The 18,257-nt window shown below is 35.8% G+C and overlaps 2 protein-coding genes and 1 long non-coding RNA gene across 6 annotated transcripts; 2 read left to right on the top strand and 1 right to left on the bottom strand.

Annotated features, from left to right (window-relative positions):
- The first annotated feature begins 654 nt into the window (after positions 1 to 654).
- LOC109173160 (conserved oligomeric Golgi complex subunit 1) lies at positions 655 to 11,627 on the top strand. 3 transcript variants are annotated; one of them, XR_002052861.1, is made up of 7 exons: positions 655 to 2,975; positions 4,790 to 4,969; positions 6,311 to 6,591; positions 6,798 to 6,977; positions 7,193 to 7,370; positions 10,946 to 11,174; positions 11,279 to 11,627. XR_002052861.1 is itself a non-coding variant. In XM_019322432.1 (6 exons), the coding sequence occupies exons 1-6, from the start codon at positions 783 to 785 to the stop codon at positions 11,081 to 11,083; spliced, it is 3,150 nt and encodes a 1,049-aa protein (XP_019177977.1). In that variant the 5' UTR covers positions 655 to 782; the 3' UTR covers positions 11,084 to 11,581. The 3 variants fall into 3 exon arrangements, 1 of the variants encoding a protein (XP_019177977.1); XR_002052860.1 differs by having other exon boundaries at positions 656 to 2,975; positions 11,323 to 11,627; XM_019322432.1 differs by having other exon boundaries at positions 10,946 to 11,581.
- LOC109173161 lies at positions 9,863 to 10,938 on the bottom strand. The gene is made up of 2 exons (XR_002052862.1): positions 10,285 to 10,938; positions 9,863 to 10,116 (listed from the first exon to the last, which is right to left on the bottom strand). It is a non-coding gene; the product is annotated as an uncharacterized LOC109173161 (long non-coding RNA).
- A 2,891-nt stretch (positions 11,628 to 14,518) lies between the features above and the next one.
- On the top strand, positions 14,519 to 17,934 carry LOC109173000 (pollen-specific leucine-rich repeat extensin-like protein 4). Of its 2 annotated transcripts, none has more exons than XM_019322245.1 (4): positions 14,519 to 14,986; positions 15,115 to 15,212; positions 17,107 to 17,182; positions 17,618 to 17,934. In XM_019322245.1, exons 1-3 carry the CDS (start codon positions 14,692 to 14,694, stop codon positions 17,158 to 17,160), a joined length of 447 nt encoding a protein of 148 aa, XP_019177790.1. In that variant the 5' UTR covers positions 14,519 to 14,691; the 3' UTR covers positions 17,161 to 17,182; positions 17,618 to 17,934. The 2 variants fall into 2 exon arrangements, with proteins under 2 accessions (XP_019177790.1, XP_019177791.1); XM_019322246.1 differs by having other exon boundaries at positions 17,107 to 17,188; positions 17,637 to 17,934.
- Positions 17,935 to 18,257: the final 323 nt, after the last annotated feature.

Below are 18,257 nucleotides of genomic sequence, written 5' to 3'. Positions count from 1 at the left end.
GCATACATATATATAATATGACATATATACACTCGTGGACTAGTTTGATAGTTTGAATCTTTGGATGATTGAAGTATTTGAGTATTTCATATTTGAGTATTTTTAATTTTTAATATTGTTTTAATGTTTTTTTTTTAATTTTAAAACCATTGTTTTGATGTTATGACTTATGAATTATCATTAATTTATTTATTTGGATGTGTTATTTGATTAAATGTTGAAAACAACATAATTAAAATTGTCAAACTGCAAGTCTACCACTGTTTTTTTGGCGCCCACCTAGCGCCGCCTAGGCGCTGTCCGGGCGCCCGACTAGCGCCTAGCGCCTAATGCAACCATGATATATATATATATATATATATATATATATATATATATATATATATATATATATATATAACTTTGTGAGCTATATTTGCTCAAATTAAAAGTTGTGCATTCAATATGGAGAGACACCAGTATAATTATAGGACTAAATGTGGGTTTATGGGACTAAGTGTGGGTTTAATTCATTTAACGGACAGCTTTAAAACTAGAGGGGCCAATTTAACTGGGAGATTAAAATATGGGAACAAAATGTGCATTCACAAAAAGTCCGAGGGCGTTAATGTAATTATTCATTAATCTTCACAAGAACAGCACAGTGAACAAAAACAAAGAGCTAAATCCTCCATAGATATATCCTTCTCCCTTGTTAATTCAAGAGCAGATTCTTCTGCATCAGAGGGGAGTAGCGACTGATACTTCTCTGCTTAATTACATTGAACACTACTGTAGCAATTATGAGTGTAGGATCGGCGCCACCGCCATCGTCGTCCGGTGGTGCCGGAGGCGGATTGAGAAGCCACCAGCAAGACGCGGAATTGCTCTTTCGCACGAAGCCTATTGCCGAAATCCGGAATGTGGAGATCGCCACGAGGAGGCAGATCCAGGACAAGAGCGAAGAGCTCCGGCAGCTGGTCGGCAACCGCTACCGCGATCTCATCGATTCCGCCGACTCGATAGTGTTGATGAAGGCCTCGTGCGAGTCCATTTCCGCAAACATCTCCGCCATCCACCGCGGCATTCTTCACTCCCTCTCCTCTGCCACGGCCTCCGATTCCCCCAAGTCAATTGACCATGCAAAGTCTCGAATGTACGGCATTGCGTGTCGAGTCAAGTACCTGGTGGACACGCCGGAGAATATCTGGGGCTGCCTCGATGAATCCATGTTTCTCGAGTCATCTGCTCGGTACATTCGTGCGAAGCTCGTCCACCGCAGCGTGATCAGCAACACGGAGAGCAAGAATGTGCTCTCGAATTTCCCTCTGCTGCAGCACCAATGGCAGATGGTGGAGACTTTCAAGGCTCAGATCTCGCAACGGAGTCGTGATAGGTTATTGGATCAAGCCGTTGAACTCGGCATTCATGCCTATGCTGATGCTCTTGCTGCAGTGGCTGTAATCGATGACCTTGATCCCAAGCAGGTTCTTACCTTATTTCTTGAAAGGCGCAAATCTTGTATTTCTCAAAAGTTAGCTGGCTGTATCTCAAATGTTAATGCCATTAGTTCTGATGTGATTTCTGTTTACTGCCAAGCTATAAAGATAATTCAGGTTACTATAGGACAAGTAGGGGAGCTTTTCTTGCAAGTGTTGAATGATATGCCTTTATTGTATAAAACAATACTAGGATCACCTCCTGCTTCTCAGTTCTTTGGAGGAATTCCAAACCCTGATGAGGAAGTGAGGTTATGGAACTTGTCTAGGGCAGAGTTGGAGTTGAAGATGGTACTGTTGGATAGGGAATATATTTCAACAGTGTGTTCTGACTGGCTGAAAAACTGTGGTAAGGAGATCATGAACATGGTCAACAATAGGTCCTTGATTGATGTTATAAACAGTGGACAAGAGCTTGCTGCGGCTGAGAAGTTGATACGGGATACTATGGATAGTAAACAGGTGTTGGAAGGGAGTCTGGAGTGGCTTAAGAGTGTTTTTGGTTCTGAAATTGAGATGCCTTGGAAAAGGACACATGAGCTTGTGTTGGGTGGTGAATCGGATCTTTGGGATGAAATTTTTGAAGAGGCTTTTGTGCAGAGGATGAAGGCAATTGTAGACAAAGGATTTGATGACTTGAGTAGAGTTGTTAATGTAAGAGATTCAGTTCAGTCTATTGTGGGAACTCCTGGAGAACAGCTTGATTTTCAAGCTTACTTGAATAGATCCCCAAATAGTGGGGGGGTTTGGTTCATGGATCCAAATGTCAAAAGAGTTAGTTCCCTCCTTGCTTCTAAAACACAGCAGGCTGATGAAGATGATTTTCACTACAGTCTTGGTGCTTATTTTGGAGCTGAAGTCAGTCGCATCAGGGATGCAGTTGACAGCTGCTGTGAAGCTGTACTTAAAGACCTATTAAGCTTCCTGGAATCCCCAAATGCATCCTTGAGGCTGAAGGACCTTGCACCATATTTACAGAGTAAATGCTATGAAAGCATGTCAGCCATATTAATAGAGCTCAAGGATGAGTTAGATGTATTGAATACTAACCTAGAAAGTAAAAACTTTAGAGATGGATTGGTGCCACCACCTGCTGTACTTGTTAAGAGGTCTTTGTTTATTGGGCGCCTTTTGTTTGCATTCCAGAAGCATTCTAAACATATACCTTTGGTACTTGGATCACCAAGATCATGGGTGAATGAGTCTATGGTTGCTGGATCAATCAAGCCACTGACTGTAATTAGGCATTCAGTGGCAACTCTTGATTCCCCTAGCACTGATCCTGCATCCAGAAGACGCAGCTCATTGGCCAGTTCAGCTTTGTATGGAGCAGATGATAGTTCAAGCCTACAACTTCAAGAGTTACGTAAAACAACCCATGAACTTTGTATCAAAGCTCATAATATGTGGATATCATGGGTTTCTGGTGAACTTGAAGTTATCTTATCTCGCAATCTCAAACAAGATGATGCCCTATCCACAACTGCTCCCTTAAGAGTAAGTGCCCTGCATTGCATAATTCAACCCTCTTTTTCTTTTACCTGCAGATTAATATTCTGATTTAGTCTTTACACTTATTTTTTTTTCTTCGTCTTTTGGTAATAAGTAGAGTACTGATACCTCTTATAACCTCTATATGCCATACTTTGGGGCACCGGGTAGTATAGCACAAAATATTAATGAGATAGTAATATGACATGCCGTTGTTGCCAATGCAATGCTTCTGCTTTGATGGCTAAATTTCCTAAAATAAATTTGATTAGATTGTTGAACATGCACACACACACACACACACACACACACACACACACACACACACACATATATATATATATATATGTATATGTATATATATATATATATATATAGAGAGAGAGAGAGAGAGAGAGAGAGAGAGGGAAGGGATCAGGTGAGGGGAGGGCTTCCCATGCGGTTGTGCGGGTGGACGCACATTAAGCATTAAACTGACGCACTTTAAGTACACAACACACGCACATTAAGCACACAAACAAAACACCTTAAGAACACAAACCTCACGCACCTTAAGCACAAAACTCACGCACCTTAAGCACAAAACACACGCACCTTAAAGTTTCAACAACTACTCACATTAAGCACAAGATTCACGCACCTTAAGCACAAGACTCACGCACGTTAAGTACAAAACTCACGCACCATAAGCACAAAACTCATGCACCTTAAGTTTCAACAACTACTCACATTAAGTACACACCCACGCACCTTAAGCACAAGACTCACACACCTTAAGTACAAAACTCATGCACCTTAAGTACAAAACTCACGCTCCTTAAAACCGCACAACCGCACGGGAAACATTCACCCGCACAGGAACTTTATATATATATATATATATATAGGTGAGAACACCTCCCCCTATGAAAAGTGTGGACACATCCACACCCTCTATCTTGAGAAATCAAAAGCTAGGATCTTACCATTACTAAGCTTTTAATTTTGCAATAATTATAAAATGAACCTCGCTCTTAAAAGTTTTCAATAATTATAAAATTGACCCTGTGTTTTTTACTAAAACCTTCAACCATTAATGAACCTTGATGGACAGTTGAGATCAGTCCTCACATTTTATAGGAGGACCGTGTTCTCATTTGATCTTGCCCCTATATATATAGGGCTTGGTTTTGGTGCGGCAGCCTCCTTAGGTGCGTACAGATTTGGACCATTGGATGAATTTAGATCAACGGCTGGAAATCAATAAAAAGGGGAAAAATGCAGTGGCATTTTGGTAATTTCAATGATATGCTGGTGCATTTAGATATGATTAGTGGTGCATTTAGATATGGTTGATGGTGCTTTGAGTCCAATGCACTGTCAAGCATTCCACCAATGCTTTGAGTACAAAAATGCCACCGTGTGTTTTCCCATTTTCATTGATTTTCAGCCGTTGATCTAAGCTCATCCAATGGTGCAGATCTGTCTGCACCTGAGGATGCTGCCACATCTGATCCAAGATCTATATATATATATATATATATATATATATAAAGATGGAATTCAGCCTCAAACTAAACACAATTCCCTTAATTAATACATGATGTCCACGCTTTTAGAGTTTTGGGAGATGATTTTTCACATTGCATTACTTGCCTAATGCACAAATATGCATATTCCAATGGCTAAATGTACCTGGATACTGCTAAAACAATTTCACCAGTAGTTCAGAAAGGGAATTGTAAAAACTGATATCATTTTCTTCTCTTGGGTTGTATGGTTTGAATATCAGTCATTGGCTATTATATATATATGTAGTTTCACTCTTGCTAGTTGTGCAGGGATGGGAGGACACTTTGGTCAAGCAAGATCAGTCAGAAATTAAACTATCACTCCCTTCAATGCCTTCTCTTTATATAACCTCATTTTTGTTTCGCGCATGTGAAGAAATTCAGCGAGTTGGTGGACATGTGCTTGATAAACCAATTCTACAAAATTTTGCTTCAAGATTATTAGATAAGGTATGTGTAAATGTCTTTGTCTTGCCGTTGTAGTTAAGCTGCTGCAATGTACATGCATAACATTGGTCATGCCTTGAAGTAACAAATAACAGTGCTTATATTCCTAATGTTGTAAAAATGTTTGATGTGCATGGATTTTGATGCTATGTTTGGATGGGTAGAATATGAGTGGAATGATTTATTTTTCAGTTTAAGAATGGAGTGATTATGGGGAGAAAATGATCTTTTGATACTATCAAATATGTTTCCTTCTTAAAATGGGAGTTGAATAAGGATAACATAAGCCTTCTCCACCCACAGTATACCTGAAAACCTCCTCTCTCCCTCTGAATACATGACCTTGCTTTCTCCTCCTTTCTTTTCATTTTCTCTTTTTGTTCAAACACCTATCCAATTTCTTCTTCCTCTTGCTCTCTTTCCTCTCCCTATCTACCTATCCAAAAACAGCATTGATGTATAGTATTGGGAGGTTGACCAATCAATTGTCAAAACTTTCTCCTTAAACTTGGTATGACCTTTTAACTTCTGAGATTTTGTTTACTTGAGAATGATGAGATTAGAATGTGTTTATTGAGTTGATTAAGGGTGGAATTGAAAAATTCTAATAAAAAAGTTGTCAAAAGTGAAAGTGGCAAACACTTTTTGACATTCAGGAAGAATGGTTTGATATATAAAATGGGATGGGTGGATTCAATTTCAGTGTTGTAAAAATGCTAGGCGCCTATTAGAACATTTCCTATTGTAAAAATGGGATGGGTGGATTCAATCGACAGGCTATGTTACCTATTAGAACATTTTCTTAGTCTTATATGAACTAGGAAAAAAATTATTAACATTCATTATACATTAAAAAGAAAAAGAAATGCAAGATTGTGGCATCTCATTTGGGGTCATTAGGCAAATGGTACAACCAAATATAAGCACAGATCATAGACGAATATATTATTTTATCTATGCATATATATTGACATTTGACAATGCTAGTGGCCTCATTATTTTGTTCATAGAATAAATAAACTTTCTATTTTCAATTATTACTTAAAATGTTAAAAGTTTATTTGTTAATTTCACCAAGGACAGTCCACAAAAGAGCAAACCAATAGTATAGATGAGGTTCATATCCTCCAAAAAATCAATCTGGATCACTAATTTATCATTTTCAACATTTTACTTTACATTGCAAATTGTTTTAACGTAACACATCTTATATCTATTTCTTAAAGTCTGCCTTCTGATTTATATATGTTTTTTTATGAGTTGTCCTGATATAACTGTGTTCTTCAGTATTATAATGTCTTTTATAATTTCTGGTGTTTATTATGATTATCACATATTTGTTAGGTAATTGATATTTATGGAGACTTCCTTTCAACGGAAGAAGCCCATGGATCTCAAGTCTCTGAGAAAGGAGCTTTGCAAGTTCTTTTGGATTTGAGATTTGTTGCTGATATTCTCTCTGGAGGTGATTTGATTGAAAATAAGGAATCATCAAAAGTTCCAAAGCCGAAGTCGTCTTCTAGACGCAGACAGGATCGAGTACAAACCAGTTCAATGACTAGGGAGCATGTAAATGTGTTGATTAATCGCTTTTCACAAATATTGGATCCTATTGACTGGCTCACGTAAGCTTTAATACCAGCAAGACTCGATACTACCATGCCATAAGATACCACGTTATTTACTTAACTGTTGAATGCAAGTTGTTATGTGCTCACCGTCTGAATACTTTGCATTTGGGAGGAAAATGTTCTAATTTCATTTGATTTTCTGTAATGTATCATGTGATTAAGCAAACATTTTTACCTCTCCTTTTTATGATTCATTTCAGATATGAGCCATACCTTTGGGAAAATGAGAGACAGTCATATTTAAGGCATGCTGTCCTCTTTGGGTTCTTTGTGCAACTTAATCGCCTGTACACTGACACTGTACAGAAACTACCAACTAATTCTGAATCAAATGTTATGCGATGTTCCATAGTTCCTCGCTTCAAATATCTTCCTATCAGGTTGACATTATTATCCTTATATAATATATTGTACATTTACTTTTTTCCCCTTGCACTTGCGGAGTTGTGTTTTCTTCTATTTGCTAGTTATATTGTCAAACTTGTTTTCACATATCGCAGTTTGCTTAATATTGCTCTAGTTTCAGTTTACCAAGCAGATATGCTACCATTCACAAATCCTGGGACTGATTATAAATTTTATATTGGTTCTGCAGTGCTCCAGCACTGTCTTCAAAGGGAACAAACAAGGCTTCTATATCAACATCAATGGATCACATTTCATCTAGAAGTTCCTGGAAAAGTTACTCAAATGACGATCTATCTCGGAAAGTTGATGGGGATGAAAATTCAGGTTTGGGGATGGCAGCACCACTCTTAAAGTCTTTCATGCAGGTAACTTTTCTATGCTTTTGTAGCTTGCTTTGTTTGCCCCCTTCCCGTGTCTGCTCTGGAGCTTGTACAGTTTAGGTTATATGTTAATTGCAAAGGTTGTGATCTCTGTTACACAGCCTTCTATGCCTCTCCACATGTCATATGTTTGAATCTTGTATAGATCAAATATTCCCACAGTTCCAAAATAGTTCTTCTATTAAAATATTTTAAGGATATTAGAGGAGAAGTATGTATTTTTCCTCTTGCCCACAAAAAGTGGGTAACTTTTTTACCATTTGACTTTTATTAAAAGGGTAAAGTAGGAACATAAAATTATTTGTGATGTTTGTATTAGGAAAGTGTGGGATGCACTAAACAGGAAATTTGGACTACCAATTTGGGGTGGAGGGAGTATATATTATCTGAAAGTTGGTCTCTTGGTCCTACTGCTCGTGTTGTCTTAACACTAAACTTGTCTATACTTTTCTATACTTAGAGCAAAATGTTAGAATGGAGATATTAAAATACTATAATAGTTAACCCATTCTTTCCTAATTTTAATTTAGCCGAAATTTTTTGCATGTTCTAAATAGAGCATCCTCTCATTTGAGCTCTTGAGAGTTGCTCCTATCCCCATTTTTACATGTCAGGTTTTGCTCTGGTTAAATGGTAATGAATTAGGTCTAAATTTATTAGTAATCAATTCAAATTTTGAAAATAAATTTCGTAGACCAAGTGGCAGTAAGCTACAAACCTTGAACATGAGAAGTTCAAAACAAAAAATAGATACATAAAAAAAAATGCTGACACTTGATAGAATGATTGACAAGACTTTTGAGAAATAAAATAGTAATATTTGGTTAAGTGAGTGTAAATTGTGATGTCTCCTAGTGCATAGCATGAAGTGTTGTACCGTAGGGATGATAGATGATATCAGATTCATTTACCATCAAAAGAATTCAGACATCTTTTCTCCCCTAGTCCCTTCTATATTGTTTCTCCTTCTACCTCCTGATTTTGGTGACTGCCATGTTTATTTGGCTGAATTTGGTCTTTATGTTTTGTAAAGTTTGCTGATCTTGTTCAATGAAAATTTGATTTGGTCAATTATACTAACACAGTTGAAAAGTTGGGCAATTGGCCAAGTTGCTAACAGACTGTTTCACCTTTGTCTATTAAGCCCATGTTTTAATCCACCATTCCACTAGCAACATCATCAACTCAAATATTAGATTTCATAATTCTTACTTTTCTATCCTAAATTCCAAAACAACTCCAAGATCTTGAGAACCTTAAAAAGCATAAAAACAATGTAAAAATTTTTGACTTAGTGCAAGAGCTTGATTAAGAAGATGATCATATTATGGAGATCTTTGGAGTGATCTTGAAAAGCCTGTTGATCTGTAGGGTATTGTAGAATTCATCATGTTCCACCGAATCCACCCTGATAATGACAACAAGATATCTTCTTTTGCTTTGGGATACATTTGAGGCCATTTCACAAACAGTTTAGGTGCAAGACCTAATGTTGTTTATAGTTAGGAGGTCAATAGCAGCACCATCATGTCAAGCAGCCTATAACTTTTACAGTAAACCAAATGGGTGGTAGAGCAATTGTTTTAAAGCACTTTCTCACCATCATCAGACCACCACCTATAAGCTTCCATGGATGATGTGGATTCGAGATTTTTTTCCCACTTTCTTTAAATTGCGGAGGATGTAGGTGGAGATAATAAACTTTATATATATATATATATATATATATATATATATATATATATATATATATATATATATATATATATATATATATATAAAGAAGAGAGAAGAGGGCAGTGGGTGCAACCAATGAGGGGAAGAGGTTCATGGGGCGAGGAGAAACAAAAGAAGGAAAAAAAAACTTTGTTGGAGTACTGGATCTTGATATTTTTTTGAAATGTTTTCTATATTTATTTATTGTAATACTTTATAAGGGATTGGACACTTGAGCAGGTCAAATGATAATATGGTTGGGTTAGAGTCATAAAATGCTTAGTCAGCTGGTTAAAGAATGGGCGAATTTCCTGATTTTTCAAATGTTTTGACCTATTTGACTAGAAAAATTCTTAGGACTAGATTGGCAAATTTTAGTATTTTACAAAACATAAGGGCTAAATATAGCATTCAGCCACATTTCTTTCTCTGCAATTGTTACAAGAAAGTGCATCTGTACTTTCTTCCACATAGAAAAGAGATCCAATGAACAAGAACAAAAGTAGCAGACACATAGACGGCATTGACCACTTCTATACCAGAGTATTGAATTATGTGTTCCATCTCAATTAAAAATTTCAACTATTTGGGAGGGAAGACATTTAGTATTTTATTTTTGCCGCCTCCACACATCCTTTCACTTGTGGGCTAAAAGTTCTTTTTAATTAGTCAAACACGTGGAGTCAGAGTCAAGGCCTCCGTCGACTTAAGTTTTTAATTGAAATGGAACATCTAATTCAATAAGCATCTTGTCTGGTGCAATATGTCCAACTATCTTGAATCAAATTTACCAAGAGTAATATACAATTTAACTGAAGTTGGAATTTTAACACTAGTGACATATTAGATCATGCACCCATTACTTACCAATCTGTTTTACCAATATATTCCTCCTAAAAGTTATGATTCACTATAGCATTTTCCATATCGGTAGAGGTGCTTTTCCTTGAGTTTCCTAATTCACTTTTGTGCCTTTATTCATGTTTGGCTTGGTGAAATCGCCAAGTGTTCTCACCTATTGAATGTCATTGATTCAAACTCACTAGGGAGCCTAAAAACTCTGTTATTTTTGAGGAGTGAGCAGTAGAAACATATCATGTCTCACTAGGACTTTTAGTCCTGTTATTTTGAGGAGTGGTTAGCGGAGTCTGCCACTAGGGTATTTACCCTGTTGAGTAGTAACCTATTGATTGTCATTGATTCAAACTCAGGAAACCGCCACATTGAAAACAGATTTAGGTTGCATTCATTTTCTAACTCCTGATCCTACACAAGATGCATGAGTCATTGACTCTGCAAAAAAAAAAAAAAAAAAAAAAAATCCTAAAAGTAGGATAGTTTCCCTTTTGGTTTCTCTTCTAGTCACTCTGCTATTAAAATATACATGGATCTGCATAGAAGCCTCTTCAGCATGTGAGGATGGTGTGGGAGTTCCTACACAGATTACTTTACCAAGGGAAACTAGAAAGGGAGAATAATAGAAAAAATGATGGGTTGCCATTTCACCATGAGTGCTTCTTACATCATAATCATCACTAGCAATTCTACAATTTATTATGTGACAGAAAAACTTTACAATAAAAAGGATTGCTAAACTTAGATGGTTAATTTGTTTTGCTAAAAATTATATTATATAATATATAAATAAATGGCTGGTGAACTTTTTTATTTTTAATTTATTTCATCTGTCTAATAGCAGTAGCAAGTTTATTTTCTCCACGTGGTTTTTTATTTTCTGAAAAAAGCTGAGATTTCAAGGAACCTCCAGTTGAGATTCAGTATTTTTCTAATGACTAGCTTTCACGTTTAATAAATGAATCTGATTTTTGGCCCTTGATCATCAGGTTGGTAGCAGGTTTGGAGAGAGCACGTTAAGATTGGGATCAATTTTGACGGAAGGACAAGGCAGGTTTGGGGACATATTACCTGCACAAGCTGCAGGGCTCCTTTCATCATTTACGGTGGCCAGATCAGATTCTTAGAGCACGTTTGACATGGCTGAAACTTCACTATAAAGATATTGGTTTGATAAGAACTACTGGAAAAAGCTTTAATTTTTTGGTTGAATACATAGTAAGTTCTGCTTATGATAAATAAGTTGTTTGGGTTATTCAACAATTAAATTTTTTTAAAGTTTCTTTTTCCTATTACTGACTGTTAAGATCTCCTCCATAAAGGATATTTGTTAAAGCATTACCTCATCGACCTTATCTCTTCCCAGAGTTCTCGGATTCAGCTCAAGGGTTGCTTCTTCTCAGGGAAGCTGCCCCTTCGGAGCAGCGATGTATCTCGAACCATTAGGTTTGTTAGCTCGAAGATTGATCTTTATGGGGAGCTTTAAAGGAAAAACATTGAAGGGTGATTATTGTGGATTATTACTCGTTTAGTTATCTGTAAAGAGTAGATAGGTTACTGGAAATGATGGACATTATGCTTTATGCAGTTGAACTTTGTCGAATTGATTTTGCTTTACGGAGTTGTGAGTGGTAGATACAAATCATACAATATGAAAGGTTTTGGGGTAAATGTGTTAAATAAATTCTCAAAGTTTCATGAAAATAGCAAACTCAAAAAATCTTTAAATTTATACTTATATACTAGTGTTTAAACGATGTACGGAAGAAAATTAGTTATCATAAACATTTAAAAATAAAAATATGTTACGGAGTAAAATGTATAATATAATAATATAATTGGACTGTTCATATATTTAGTATGTATGTATTTTAATGGCATACAAAATTAAAATTTTGTGTAATTAATATAGTCTCTAATTATGTTCATATTTAAATAAATTTATAAATGAAGTTTACATTGCTGCCCCTCTCCCATTGAGTGAGAATCAGCCTAGACACCCCTTATCTCAAATTAGATGAGGGGTGTTCATGGCTATTCCTTGTCTCATATCAAACGAGAGGCGGCCTTCCGGTAATTGGTTTTTTTTTAAAAAAAAAAAAAATTTAATTTTAATTTTAATTTAAAAAAAATTGACTATAATTTTTCTACAAAATTTTAAAAACTGTAAGTTTTTAAAATTTTATTTAAAAAAATATTTTTAGGAATGATTTTTTAAAAATTATAAAGTCATAAGTACATTGAATGTTACTAATGAGTAATCATCACATCCAAATAATGGTATACATTGAAGCATAATTAGCCCAGACTAATTCACATTCGCACTAATTCGACTTAATTAAGGAGCGCCAGATTGAGTTTTTCATACGATAGAGGGTTCGAACTCCCAACCCTTGAACTCTCGACCTCAAACACTCACGCCAACCAAACTTGTTAGGCTAAATTGTACAACACGACCATTTTGCCTCATCATCATTGGTTTCTGTGACGTTATTCATCTAAGCAAATGCAAATTTATTCAATTCATAACCAAGCATAACATACTACATTAGTTCATAAACAAAATGCACTCATTCTAGTAAAGTGAATATGGAAACACTCCACTAGTTTTTTTTAAAAAAAGGCTAAGGGAATGAAGAATCCTTCTATGTTGAAAACCTTCATTTCAGCAGTAGAACACATTCAACTCCAAAACAAAAGTGTTCATGAGAACTCATATGGCATTTTAACATGGCTTGTGTAGGATTTACAGGAAATATAGGACCATATATGCTCATTTGGAAGTTCAGAAAAAGGCCTCTTTTTGAACAGAGTCAATTTAAATTCAAGCAGAGATAACACATTAGAGTAAATGAGAACAACATCTAAATACATACATAAATCTTCAGATTTAGAAAGGACATTACTCTGGAACGTGGTGATGGGCACGATCCAACCGATGATTTTGGTGACTCCGTCTTATGGGGTGAATAAGCTATCTCATAATCATGAGATAAGCCACCTGATCAAATCCAAGTTAGCTCCATTAAAACAATTAGAAAATGTAAACCTATAACAGTTGGGTAGGTCTCTAATTAGTAAACTTTTTAAAGTAATGTACGGAAATGCTAAATCTGAGGCACTACCTACAAGAGTTTTATCTAACTGTATTATTTATTTTAAAATTTTGAAACTTTATTAAAAATGACTGGTAATTGAAAAGCAAAAAAATGTGTTCATTTAGATGGCAGCTTTTTAATCAGTCATGTGTCATGAAGATGCATTCAGTTAAGTTGATTTCTTTTTTGAAATCAAGTTAAACCACTTTCGCAGCAATTGTAATTGTAATAAACAAAATAGCAGCAATTGTTTTAGTAAAATTTGCACTCTATCTCACTCGTATTGATTATCTAGAAAGCCCACCACTTTCGCAGCTAAAATAGATCCTATATTGCACTCCATCGAGTTTCAACCCTAACATAGATCATAAATCAGGAGCAAAATTGTCAAGATATGGAAATCTAACAACTATGGTAACCAAGTTAAAATTATCAAAACAAACATCAATCAACAGAGATCGAAAGAAAAACAAAAATAAAAAATAAAATTACCTGGTAGTAACTTGTGGAGACTCCCAACTTGCGTATGCTCTGAGGAACGTCGGCGGATAGTAGCATTTCGCGGTGGACTTGGAGCCTGGCGGTCTGTGGACTGTGAGATTGACGTTGGCCTGAGGAATGGCGGGTGGGTGTGAGACAGTGGCGAGAGGAGTCGCAATAGACGGAAGCAGCAGCTGGAGAAGAAAGTAAAGTAGAGAAGGAGGATGGGTGTGAAAGAGAATAAGAAAGTAATGAAGGAAAATGGAGTGTGGTTGGCTGCCATTAAAGTAGAGAAGAAAGGAGAAAAATAAGGAAGAAAGAATAAAATCTGGCGGGCATGATTCGACGGTACCCTCACTACTGTTCACGCGTGTGTTTTCTGTTTTGAAAACAAATTTTTTTCGTGTTTCTGATTTTTTGCAAAAAGTGAAAATTGTTCTCAAATTTGAAAATGAAAAAAAAAAAAAAAACAATAGTAAACACTTTTGACTGTCTTCAATTTTCAATTCTTGAAAATTTTCTGTAAACGCCACTTATTTAACCACTAGTCTTTTCTATGCGCGATCCGTAAAAATATATGCCCAATATTTATATTTTTTAAAATAACTAATAAATCTCTACTAATTAAAATCTATATGAAGTCAAAATTACTTATTATAATAATTCAATATATAATGTCTACAAATATTATTATCATTAAAGAATATAATAAAATATATGGTGGATGCATGTGCATGGTAACAATAATGGAAAAGATAACGAAAGTTATAACAGTAGGGGTATTTTTGTCTAAAAAATTATATAGTACAACTCTAAAAGTATATTGTACAAAATGATTAGCATTAAAAACATGAACATAAATGAGGGATATAAGTTTGATTAAGACTTATTATATTTTTATTTAAATTTTTAAAATATTCAAAATTATTTAGAAAAGTATTGGAAAAAAAAATAAAATAAAATAAAAAGCGACAAAGATCGCAGGAAAGCATCGGCTGCATCGTATCTGATGCCTCACGCCTCTCATCTTCACTTCACTTTACTCTCTCCCCAGTCCCCAGCACCAAAAGTACTACCACAGTTTCACACTTAAACCCCCGATCTCCGACCGCCCTGCATTTTCTGCTTTCTTTCATCTCATCTCTTAACAGTTAACAATGCCGATCAACACCGACTCCACGCCGCCTCCGAGGATCGGAAAGATCGGCCCCTACACTGTCTTCATAACACCTCCCTCCACTCCTACACCTCACACTCCTTCCAAGCCCCCCGCCGCTTCTCCCACCAAACCCCAACCCCAGATTCACACGCCGCCGCCGCCGCCGCCGCAGGCGGCTGCGGTCAAGACTCCGCCTCCGGTCATGGTACCTCCCAAGCAATACGATAACTACCCTGCTAAATCCCACTCGGCTTTCGGGTTTTTCTGGGACGCTGTAGCTAAAGTCCAAATTGGTAACGTTTAGGTTTAGCGTCTATTTCTGTTCTTCAGGGATCAGTACTTTTTAATTTTAATTTTTTTTTTTTTTTTTTTTTAAATTTAGCAAATGTTAAGTAATGTGTTGATGAGTTTTCATTTATAGCGCACGCAAGTTTGGATGAGAGCGTGGCGTATTGGTTCGGGTTGAATCAATCCAAGTATCAGTGGGCGCTTGATGATTACTACGAGAGCAAGGGAATTGTAAGACTTTTGTTAATCTTCTCCAGTTTAAACTTTACGATTGTATGATTAATAGCTGCTATCATATCTAGCTTCATTCACTTTCATATCATCATGCTTGATATACAAATTGATGCATTTTGAAAGCAAAAATGAAATGGATATGATATGATCTCAGTTCACAAGTGGTGGTGTGAACAGGAGCCCTGGAGATTAATTCCTTTGAAAATGTTAGATCAAATGCAATCAACATTGAAGAATATTTTTGTTTGAACTTAATAAATATCCACCATGGGCTCCTGGTATAATTTTTTATCTATTTGTTTTGAATTCTATCAAGTTCTACTTGTCCGGCCATCACCAATTTTCGTAATGAAGTAGGCTTCTAAAAGTGAGATTAGATAGAGGGGAATTAGACCAAAGTTCAAGCACAAGTTGTGTGCCATCTGTAAGTTACTGTTGCAAATTATATCTTTTAGATCCATTGAAAGAAAACTTTGCCTTGGAAGTACTAAGTATTCTATATTACTGTATTCTTCACATATAGTTCTCTGTCATAGCTAGCCGAGTGACCCTTTCCTTGATCCAACTATTTCACTGGACACAATAGGCTCCCAATTCTGATTTTACTATACCAAGCTCTTATTGAAGATCTGCAGCCAAGTATACATCTTTTTTCATTTTTTTTTTCTGGCCAATAGAGAGTATATTACAATTAATTAACTACTATAATGGATCACAAAATTGAAGAAATTGCACTTCGAAGTCCAACTAAGCTTGGATCAACCTTCAATCTTTTAAATCCAGTTCATATGCAAATTAAGTTGAACGTTTGAAAAGTCAAGTTTATAAGTATTAAGTTCACATAAAGTGGTAAATAAATATCCCAATTGGGAGCCAAAGCTGAGGTCTCCTGCATCACAGAGGCTCAAACTAAACCCGATATACTTTTTGGGGTTCTCTACAAAATTTCAGGGGTGATACCATATCCTTTCCCATTGGTCAACTTGTAAAAAATATTAAAACAAAGGGTAAGGGAAGTGTGTTTTACAGATAAGCAGTGCAACTATACAGTTCTTAATTGATTGCCCTCTTTGCTTGCTGTTGCTGTTGATTAGAATTGAATTTTTGGCCATTGTATATAAGGTGTAATCTAGATATTAATAGTTTCAACAAATTTCCTAATCAATTCGAAGCATTTTTGTTGAGGTTTTGTTTGAACCTTGCATATGCAAGCCCTTCTTGACTACGTGCATAGTGGTCTTATACTTGCCTTTCCTTCCAGCCAATTATTTTTTTAACATGGAGTAGATGATGCACAAGTAACTAGTAAGAGATGGCCTGTAGGTCAATTGAAGATTAGTCATTTTTCTTGTACAAACCTTGTCATCTTCTTAACCCCACCCCATCCCCCCTCTGCCCCTTTTCCCCAAAGAAAAAAATTTGAAATAAATAAAAGAAAAAGAAAACTACTCACTTAACCCTTGTAGTGAAATATATATATATATATATATATATATATATATATATATATATATATATATATATATATATATATATATATATTGCTTGTCATACAGATTTCCCTTGAACCATTGTAGTGAAATATGTTTATATATATTGTTTATCATACAGATTTGACACTTAGGAAACCCATTAGTTGATTCTCTCCAGATTGTCTATAGTCTTTCTAGCTTTCATAATTTAACTTTAAAGATGCTCATTTGATCCAGAATTTCACTCTGATTTTTTAACTTCAAAATCTGTTATCTCCTTTGGCAGTTATTACTAATATAAGATCAAATAAATTTGTTTTGAATTGAGTCCTAAATTCTATGGTTCAAATCATATATGTCAAGCATTGTTGCTAAAATTTCATCTAATGTTTTACTTGATTGAAATGTGTCTTCCACAGAATCCAGCAGAAGCAAAAGCCAAAGCATTGTCTAGCAAAGTAGATAATGTATAACAAGCCTATATTATTTTGCCAGGTTAATGTCATATTATTTCCCTTTTTTCACTAATTGCACCGAGTTAGTGTGGCCAACCCCTAGAAACATTGTTCAAATTAGATGTTAGGTTGTCCTAAATCTGCATGCATGGTATCCAGCTTAGTTGGCATGAGTGGCCATGCACTCTTGTCCCTTAAGAGAGGTTGGGAGTTTGAACCCTCTCTCGTATGGAAAAACCAATTTAGTCAGCACTTTGCCCTTAATTGGGCCGGCCCGGTACGAACGGGGATTAGTCTGAGTATGGTACGGGCTTAAAAGGTGCTTCCTACGATTAGGGCCTGCTCAGAACACCTCGTGGTCTGACCAAAAAAAAAAAAAAAATCTGCATACATGGTAAGAGAGCATAGCAGCTGCCTGAATCACTTTATTTATTATTTGTTGTCCTCGAAATTAATTGATTTGATTAATGTGCAGGTTTATCTTGAAATAGATGCCTGCAAAATGCTGCCCCGGCAAGTAGATGTAACATATCCAGTAGCAGAGTAGTCCACCAATGCCCTTTAATATGGCTATGGCTGTTGATTTTTTAGCTGCAATGATGCAGCGACTAAGTGGTGTGGTGTTTTGTATTGTCCTCTTCTAGTTATTTTATTTTTTTTGATCAAGTTGCTTGGAGCAAAGATTTGTTAATATACTTTTTGAGAGAAGAACATAATCTTGTGTTGTATACTTGTATAGCCAAGCAGCATATTGGTTTATGCTTAATATATATGCAATCAGGATTTGAACTAGGAATGGGGTGCGGGGTATAGTATACTCCTGGTCTCTGTCTCTGGCGGAGAATTGGAAAAATTCTTTAAAAAAATTACACTTTTGGTTCTATGATTATAGGGGGCGTGTTAATTTCGGTACGTGACTTTTAAAACTAACAATTTAATCTTTTAACTATGCTTTTTTTAGAAGATTTGGTCCTCCTGTCCAAATCATAGGCAAAAAGTTGTTGAAAAAATGTAAAACATTTTTAATTATTTAATAATGGGGACAAATTGATCATTTTAGATCCCTTTCTTCTCCTTCCTTCTCTTGTTGGCCGGCTTCTCAATCACAAATTAAT

Source organism: Ipomoea nil, unplaced genomic scaffold, assembly GCF_001879475.1.
Source record: "Ipomoea nil cultivar Tokyo-kokei standard unplaced genomic scaffold, Asagao_1.1 scaffold0465, whole genome shotgun sequence".
Lineage (NCBI taxonomy): Eukaryota > Viridiplantae > Streptophyta > Magnoliopsida > Solanales > Convolvulaceae > Ipomoea > Ipomoea nil.
Note: the sequence above shows the minus strand (reverse complement) of the source record. Positions and strands in the feature narration are given on the sequence as shown.